This window comes from Platalea leucorodia, assembly GCF_965183815.1.
Source record: "Platalea leucorodia genome assembly, chromosome: 2".
Taxonomy (NCBI): Eukaryota; Metazoa; Chordata; class Aves; order Pelecaniformes; family Threskiornithidae; genus Platalea; species Platalea leucorodia.
In genome coordinates, this window is record NC_138824.1 from 99,842,967 (window position 1) to 99,852,529 (window position 9,563).

Here is a 9,563-nt window from a genome sequence, read left to right on the forward strand (position 1 = left end):
CTTATTTCAGGTTTTGCGATGGTGCATATTTTCTCCCTTAGATCTTTCAACGAGAGAGTACCGGCCTCTCCGTGTGGGACTGCTAATGCCCCCAGGACTGAGCCCGGAGGCGGGGGGTCGGGAGGGAAGGGTTGGCTGTGCTGCCAGCCATCACCTCTGGAAAGCCATCAGCACTCCTGGGAATGAGAGGAAGATACAGACACCTAGCAGGTTACGCTACCGGCAACCTGGTAAATCTGTTTTCAGTCTTTAACAAAGTAATAGTTCAACTGTTCGGAAGGAGTTTCTGAAACCACCTGCATCACAGGATAACGCTGACCAAGAGCAATAAACATGAAGATTTTATGAGACGGTCAGTACCAGTCTGAGTAGCACGATCCCTTTCTGAGATCACTCTGTGTAATGGCTGAAGGGGCAAAGACAGCATAAAGTGCAATATATCACAGAGCCTTGCAGCGAAGATGAAATTAAATTGGGCTGAAAACTATTTTAAGCACTATTAAGTAATGTAAATAGCACGAAAGCGGGGGGCAGAAGGGGAAGAGAGAGAGAGCCCAGGTGAGACATGGATAATAAAAAAGGTATGATAACTCTCAATAGGTATTTGCAAGGCATACACACTAACAAGGTAATTTGTTTAGGCTCATTCAAGGAAATATGGCTGAGAGAAAGAGTTAGAGAATTTAGTTTGGCTCTCTTTAGTTTCTGAACTGCAAAGTGTAGCAGACTGTAGAGCAGTCCACCACAGGAAATGTTAGAAACTGCTAGGCCTGAGTCATTTAAAAACTGACTGGGCAAAATCACCCAAGAACAATCTGGAGAGAAATGCTTGTGCAACTGGCAGGCTGTGCAAACACAATAGTCTCCGGTCATAAATTATAATAACTCAGATACAACAGGTAGCCAGCACGCTGCACTCATGCAAATGGGGGGACAGAGCTCAAACCCTCTGTCTCCCAAGCTCTCAGAAGCCAAATACTGTGTTGGTGTAAATTGGTGTAGCTCCATTCCCTTCACTGAGAAACGGTGCATGGATTTATGCTAGCTGAGAGCTGGGCCCAAAGGCTTCTGACCTTCAGTCTAAAATAGCTCCATCATCTCATGGTATTCCCGGGTAATAAATACTCTGATTTAGTTGTTAGGCTTTCGTAATCTGACTGGGCAGCGATTAATTTACCAGCTCACACTTGCGGACAGGAATCCTCCAGGGCACAGAGCCCCCCGTAAGTTCTGCGTCATTCTGGCTGCAACCCTTTCTGCAGATGTGGTGGCCTTTTAATCTGAGGGCCCGATAAAAGGCCAGCCTACGCACAGACTTCCCCTGGTTCCAGCAGATCGTGTTCCAAAAATGGATATGGTTGTTTCCAACACAAGGCTACGGGGGGACTTTCTGATGTTGATTTGGCTACTTTTATTCTGGAAGAAAAGGGTCCACAAAGACACCAGGACACAGAGTTTCGGTTCCCACGTCTGCTTATTTTGCATAAATTTGTTTGCATACCAATACCACGCATAAATACTGAGATAAACTCTTATTTTGCCTTTTAGCTTACATTAAAATGGTATACTAAGTGTAGAGCAATGGCTTTGTGGTCTCACTGTAAAACATCAGTGTTTCAAACACTGATGAATTTACCCTCAGTTGAAATTATTTCCATTTTGCATGTGGAAAAGAAAAGCCAAAATGATTAGAAATGTCACCCAGTGTTTAATGTTTGGCAAGTAGAACCAGGGACCTGATTTTCATAGTACTGAGTATTTCATAGCACATTACCTTGTCCCGTCTCCCACTGAATTTCTTAATTGTTATGCTTGTCATGTTCGGTAACCCCTGGAAACGAAACCTGGCACCTGTGATTTGGCTGACGCTCCTCAGGAGCTTTGGGAATAATGTGGATAAAACACCCCCACCAACAGCCTTGGTCATCTCACTTCCCTGAATACAACCCATTCCTCCAGCCCCAACGAGGGATGGCCTCTAAAGCAAAAAGGGCTGTTTTATCATGTACATATACAGTACTTCATAATGTTTGTGTGTTTGCGGACAGATCCAAATTAAGTTTACCCAGACAGGTACTAATAACTCCAGCAGAGTTTCTTCCAAAGCCACAGTCAACATGTAAGAAAAGAGCCCGTTATTTCTAGCATGTTAAGCTGACTCATCTAGCAGTGTCCCACAGGCAAACAAACACCTCCTAGATTCAGTAAACCAATTTCAGTGAAAGGATTGACTTTCTGAAAAGAAATGAAGGTTTATAGTGTATATTTGCTACAATGCTCTTTTAAGACATTAATACTATAAATAAAGGGCAGAATTAAGTAGCCACATTGAATGTAGAGTACACTTTATAAATGTGCCATTCATCATATCCTCCTCTATGTTATACTATACAGAGGAGCCCCTACCACATCGTGGATGTTTATTATCATTCAAAACTAATAACCTTGGCTACATTCTGTAAAAAATGAGATCATGTGAGCTGCAAGTGGTCCAAGCACAAGAGCTTTTGTTCACGTGCCAGCCAAATAGTTATATGCATATATCCCTCTGTCTGAACACATCAATCATTTTAATATAATCACAGTTTAACTCTTGGATAATTTTGTCCTTTCATTCTTTTTTCTGTACCACAGATTTTATGGGTCAACATTGAGATCCAGTTATAGATGTGACAAATGATTTTAAGCTTCCCAGTTCTTAGAGCTTAAATCTGACTACCATAGAGTAGAGTTGAGCATTTGAGGGTTTCTCAAGCTAAGCATCCAAAACTCAAGCTTCTTGAAATCCCAGGACTCTTTTGAAAGGTGTAGTCCAGATGAACAGTTTCAGAAATATCTACATGTACGAGTTGGGAAATATATATATATACATATGCATGTACATATATACCATTTCTGGTTAGTGTCCCTTCATCCCTTAACCCTGTTGCCTATTCAAGCCATGCAAACTGCTTCGTGATGCGGTCCTTGCCCCTGAGGCCTGGGATCAGGCACTGCCTGGAGTACCTTGACAAGGAGACCTGCTCCTCCCAGCTGCCCCTATTGTCCCCAAAAAGCAGGTAGCAGCCCTTGAGGGTGATTCATCCCAGTGATGATCTAAACCTCTCTCTGAAGGTACCTACCTCAGCCACTGGCTATCTGGAGGACTGAGGTGACAAGACTCCAAAATTTGGGGAGTAAAATTATGTGGGATCAAAATGTGGACCTGATCCTTTTTTCTTTGTGGGCTTTCTAGTCTTTCCAGGTCTATTGACTTTTACATAATTTCAGGGTAAAGATGAATCTTTTGGTTTGTATCTCTAGAAAAAACCCAAATAACAGACCTCCCAAAGTTAAATGCTTCTGTGATAGAAAAAAATGTGGGGTCCATTCAAGAGTCTTTCAAAGTGAGATAATTTTAATGTAGAGATAATGTATGACTGGTCTCAGGCAGGAACAAGCCATGAAATGACTGGCAGTACTGCTGGTGGCTGACAGCACCCATAGCCAAGAGAGACACCCAAAAAGCTGTGCAGGCAGATCGCCCTGGTGCTCGTGAGAAGGATCTCATCCATGCAGAAGGAAACAATGAGGCAGCACAAGGCCAGTTACAACCCAGTAGTGCCACATGGCGAAAGTCCTGGAGGCTTTGTGGATCTGAGGAGGGGTTAAGGCTCCTCCTGCACATCTGGCAGAGCAGCAGCTGTGCGGCAGTGATCAATGTCAGCGTTTGCCGCAAGGACTTGTTTCACAGAGAGGGGGTGGGAGTAGGTGTTGGATCAGGGTTGGTTACAATGTGCCTTTCAAACTTTTATTGATTTCCTAATCTCTTCTTAAAAAAAAAAGAATAAGAGCGGGGTGGGGGGAGAAGAAGAAGAATTTTGCTGTGAGCCTGGCGGGCCTTATTTCCTTTCAGATCTACCCACCCACACCCAAATACAAGCAGGCATCTCTTCTTACTGAGTGCAAAGTGCCTGCCAATTTTTTTTCCCTAAAAACATTTCAGCAGGACTTAGCAATGAAAGGGCCTGGGGAGGGGAAATGGTCGAACTCACAGTGTCAGAGCGGGTAACCTCACTTGCCACCCAGCAAACATACTACCTGAGCACGCCTTAAAGCTCTGATCCAGCTGGCACTTAAACATGGACCCAACCTTAATCATTCAGGCTGTGTGAGGTTAAGCAAGCATGTAAAATGAGTGTATACTTAAGGGCCTGGCTCAGCTGAGGTCCATGACAGGGAGTACTTCAGGCCTGACTCTCCAGTGGTCTGCAGCTGGTAAGGATATCAGTGAAGGACATCACCACATCGTGCCACTTTGAGCTGCCCAGGCAGAGGGTGAAAAGGCCAGCTTTTTGGTATTTTTCAGGGAATTGGTGCAAAATTTGAGGGGCTAAAGTGAAAACATAGGTTGGTAAGGGTGCACAGAGAAATACTGAAATTACTGAATTAAAATTCAGTGGCAGAACTGTCTTACAGACCAGGGGACAACGGACACCCCAGCCATAGTCTGCACGAGAAGAAGCAATTCACAGGTCTGGAGAAAGTGCTTGGAAAGAGCAGAAACAAAGGGATAAGATCGATATGGGTAGGGAAATAGTAAAATGAGAAAGAATGAAAGAGACAGCAGTAAAACATGCATCTGTCATTTAATCCTGGGTAAATACCTAGATTAGTGACATCAGTTTCTGCTGTTTATTTGGAGCTTACTTTGGAGCCATGTCTCCCAAGCCTAACGCAGCTGTGATACAGCCCAGTGGAAAGCACCACCAAGGATTTATCCCAGCTATGGCCATTCCTGTACAACAGAGGTATTAAACAAAACTAAAGTTTGTATGGAAAAGTTGTCTTCCCAACCCTTGTGCTCATAAAAATAAAGCTGGCATGAGCTGGCAGAGCAAAGAAATTCAGAACTTTCACAGTTTCTCTTCACAAATTTTCACATAATTTTACAATCACTTGATGCTTAGATGGGCTTTGACGGTCATGAAGGCTAAGCATGCATGCTGTGCTGCTCCTTTCTTGGTCCAGTTATTGGGCCTTGACCTTGGGACCCATCACCCTGTGTATGCCAGCAAAGTAAGAGCACTCATCAAGCCAGGTCTGCTGCATGGGTTAAGTTCAGCCAGCTCGAAGTTTCTCGCCAGTACAGGCCAAACTGCACCAAGAGGTTGAAGACAAAACGATTTATCTGAGATGATGGACTTGGACAAGAGCCTGGGAGGTTGCTGGAGCTGCTGCTGGAGGGGGTGCAAACAGACACCACCGCAGCTAAAAGGGCCTTCCCCTGAAAGAAGCAGCTTGCATCTCACGTACTGTGCAGCAGCCGAGATGTAGGTGTCTGGCTGAGCAAGCCAAAGGCAGAGACGAGCCATTTCAGCAGCATGCTGGGTTTGAGAAAGCCGTCTCTCCCTTCTCTGGCAGCTGTGCACTGGGCAGTAACGCTACTGGCTCCCCTTAGAAGTATGCAGCCATTTTACCAACCTTCATCATTTTTTACCCCAGACAGCTGCTGTCTTCGCTGCCCCACAAAGGCTGGCTCTGGATTCCTTACTTTCTAAAAAAATATTAACAAACACAGTCCACGCAGAAAAAATGGCTTGTTTTCATTCTTGTGTTTAACTAGGTCAGTCCATGAGAAACATCTAGCCAGCAGCTCACCTGATCCCACTGTGGTGGTCATGTTCCTCACCTAGCCCGTTAGGAACAAAGCTGTAAGGTGAGACATTTTAACAAGGCCGTTGATGTTCTTGGAGATAAATGTGTTAAGTTACTGCTGGTTTTGCCACTTGCAAGCAGAGAGGGAAAGGCTGGTGCACAGTGGTTGAAGTGTTACTGAGCACCAGGGGCAGCTGGCATCTGCTGAGAAGGGCACATGGAAAACATGACGCCAAGCAAGCGGGGCTAATTAACACTGGTTTCTTAAATTAGAAGCCTCTTAATGGCTAATGTTTAAAAATAACACCTTAATGACATCTAAAAATAGCTGCTGCCAAACCCCGGAGTATTCTGACCTCCATTAAATTGGGAGTCCATTTCCCGTGACTGGTGGTATAAATCACATTTACCTTTTATATCCTGTTCTCCCTGGGATTAGCTGCAAAGCCTGATGCCTGACCTTGAAAGCCTATTTGCAAACATACAAGAGTAATGTAGAGCACTCTTCTGAATCGTGTGCAATATATGGATATAATGTGCGGGCTGAGTAATTGGATGATAGAGTATAATCTCAAGTTCCACTTATCTGCACAGGGAAAAATACCAAGGGAATGGGGGACTATCAGACCAGGCAGAGACTAGGGATGTGAAAGGTGGTGCTGGGTTTCGGGCTTGGGAGACCTGAGCTCCATTTCCAGTTGGGTCGAAGATTTCCTGTGCGACCTGGGTAGGTCCCTCGTCCTCCTGCTCTGCCCCAAAGCCATGTCTAGATCTCCCTGATCCTGGATATTACCAGGATAATTTCTCTAAGGTGCATGGCATGCTTAGATACAACAACGATATGCCTCACAGGCAACAAACAGTAATGTAAAAAGGGAAAATACTGTTTAATTTTCCTTATGCTTAATATATGAGCCAAACTCAAATAATCTGGAAGGCAAACACATTGAGGACTTCTAGAGCTCTTACCCAGCATGTGGTGGAAATAGAACTCAAATGTTCAGTGCTGCTGGAGATAGATAACTGTCTGCCTACTTTTGCTGTGCTCCTCTGTGCTGTGCTTGGCCCTAACCTGTGTCCTGTCACATCGCAATACTCTGTGATAGCTGGTACAAAGAGAGAAACCTTGATCTTCCCTGGCAGAATGGAGAGAGATCCCATGCCACCTGCCTAGAAAAATGATTTCTGACATAAAACTCTCTGCATTTGTCTTACAACTTGCAAATTAGGCAAATTACTTCAATAACCCCATAAACCCAGTTACTTTCATTTAAGCATTATGTACAGAGTATCTGAAAGGCCAGAAAGCCCTAATATTAGGAAAATGCCTTCCTCCAACTAGCCACACTAAAGCAAAGCCAGTCTTTGGTTTTTCCCTTCCAGTCAGAGGGCTGGGCACTTCTCTGCAGATCCTGTCCAACATCGCATTCCTCCCCATCCTATGTCTGTGCACAGCGGACACACTCCAAACAAAAGAAAAGGAACATGTGTAAGTACAAGATTCTCAGCCTGCGTTGTTGCCCTGCCTAGCCCATATAATGCCTGTACTTTTCAATTTTTTCCATTCTTTTGGCACAACGTCTAAGGCAGATTCTGGTTGTTTTGGGCAGAGATGCCCCATCTCGCTGTTATGCAGAGATTGGTGCATGCTGCAATGTGGTCTGGAGACAAATATCAGCACTGATGCACACCTCGAGCACTCCTGCCTCATTAGTGAGATAAGGGGAATGTAAACCAGCTTTCACTTTTCTGCCTCTGCGTTATTTTGTTGTTCTAATGGTCTTCATTAGTTTGGCCAGATGGTTTTCCTTCCTTTGCCTGCTAAGGCCCAGTCCTGCAAACACTTATGCTTTCTTCTACGAACATGCGTTCAGCACATGCATGGGTCTTTGCAGAATTGGAGCCTAAATTTGTTTCTGTTTCTGAATTCCAAGTTGGATTTTGATGCAACAGTTATTTTATATATTAAAATATCAGGTTTCTGCCCACACACAAAATCCATGATGTATAACAGACCTTGCAAGGCAGCCATTGGAAAAGACCACTTACTCTGCGATTTATACAGAAAGAAGAGTTACTATTTCTTGTTTTTCAGCTAGAATTTATACACAACCAAACTGTGAAGGTGTTGCTCCTCAGAAGCTCCATGATGTACATCTGGTTTCACATGCTGTCATTTTGCCCACAACCTAAAATCATACACTGAAATTCCACAGAGGCTAATGAAAATTATTCCCCTTTGAGTTGCTTTATTAAAACTCAACCTCAAGAAATACTGGCAAGTCAGGAAAGCGACTTTAATCCAATACTTGTTATCCTCTTCCACAGGTTTTAAATCACTCTCTTTGCTCCCTACTTTGAGCAAATACACCCTTATTGTTTTCCTAGTCCTGCTATGACCTTCTGGCAACGTTTTCATCGTGTAAAGCAACATGCAGTTCCCTACTTTATAAATCTCATTCATTCCAAGTGTTAACACTAGCTAATTCTCTGCTTTAGAAAGGAAATCATGTTTGTTTTTTTGAATAGTCTGCTGGGAAGAGGAATATTTGCATTTAAAATATTTTTTTCCATTTCATAAATTGTCTTGAGTTTTCTTCCCAGCGGGCAACAGAAGACTGTTTATATAAGTGAAGAGGGAAGCTTACTTTCCCATTACTTCCACAAAAGTACGATTAACAGCGATAACTATGCTAATTATTGCACTAACTTTACTTGGAATGCACCTTACTGGCTGGAGAGGTAATGCATTTGGGTAATAATTAACTCCTTTTTTCCTCAATTACCTTTTATTAGGAGAGCAGAAGGTGTCAAAGTAAAACAGCTGCATATCTTCCAAGAAAAGCTCGTGTTTTCCGAAGGAATTCAAGCGGAGGTGCTTTATTAAGAGAACTAGGCAGGGCAAACATTAACATGGCAAGCTCAGCTGTTCAGTTACTTGGCTTCTCTCTAAGCCTGCTTGGCCTAATTGGGACATTAATTGCTACTATTCTGCCACACTGGTGGCGAACGGCACATGTAGGCACCAATATTATAACAGCTGTAGCCTATATGAAAGGGCTTTGGATGGAGTGCGTCTGGCACAGCACCGGCATCTACCAGTGCCAAGTCCACCGCTCCCAGCTGGCGCTGCCCCGTGACCTCCAAGCCGCCCGTGCCATGATGGTAATTTCCTGCGTCCTTTCTGCGCTGGCATGCGTGATTGCTGTCATCGGTATGAAGTGCACGCAGTGTGCCAAGGGGACTTCTGCCAAAGCCTCCATCGCAGTCTCCGGGGGGATCGTTTTCATCCTGGCCGGTCTCGTTTGCCTGGTACCTGTTTCTTGGACCACTAACGATGTAGTTACAGATTTCTACAACCCCATGCTTCCCAGCGGGATGAAGTACGAGATAGGTCAAGCTCTTTACCTTGGCTTTGTCTCCGCATCTTTGACGATCCTCGGCGGTGCTCTGCTGTGCACATCAAGCCAGTGCTGTGGGAACGAGACACCTTACCAGACGCAGCCCAGCAGCGTAAGAAGGACTGCTCCCTCCTATAGACCACCAACTGTCTACAAGGGAAACCATGCTTCTTCTCTGACATCTGCTTCCCATAGCGGCTACAGATTAAATGACTATGTGTGAGTTCCCTAAGATTTGCCTGCGGGACACAGCTGCTTTATAATTTCTGTGCATGGCATAAAACAAAGCTAAGATGACTTTTAATTTATAAGGGTTACGATACAAAGTTTACCATTGTTCCTTTCTTCCTTTCCTTTCTTTCTGGAGAAAGAAAGAATGTGATCACAAAACTGCTTGCTGAAAAACCTGGAAAATAAACACAAAAGAGGCTGTGATATTCCAGAGACAGCACATACCTGCCTACTTTCAATTGGAGTTTTGCAGGCAGGCAGCTCAAGGGCAGTTTTCCTAAAAGTAATGGTTTG

The 9,563-nt window shown here is 44.2% G+C and overlaps 1 protein-coding gene across 1 annotated transcript; it reads left to right on the forward strand.

The window, feature by feature from the left end:
* Positions 1-8,550: 8,550 nt before the first annotated feature.
* Positions 8,551-9,261, forward strand: CLDN14 (claudin 14; the record flags this gene model as incomplete). Its single annotated transcript, XM_082304934.1, has 1 exon — positions 8,551-9,261. One exon carries the CDS (start codon positions 8,551-8,553, stop codon positions 9,259-9,261), a length of 711 nt encoding a protein of 236 aa, XP_082161060.1.
* Between the last annotated feature and the right edge of the window lie 302 nt (positions 9,262-9,563).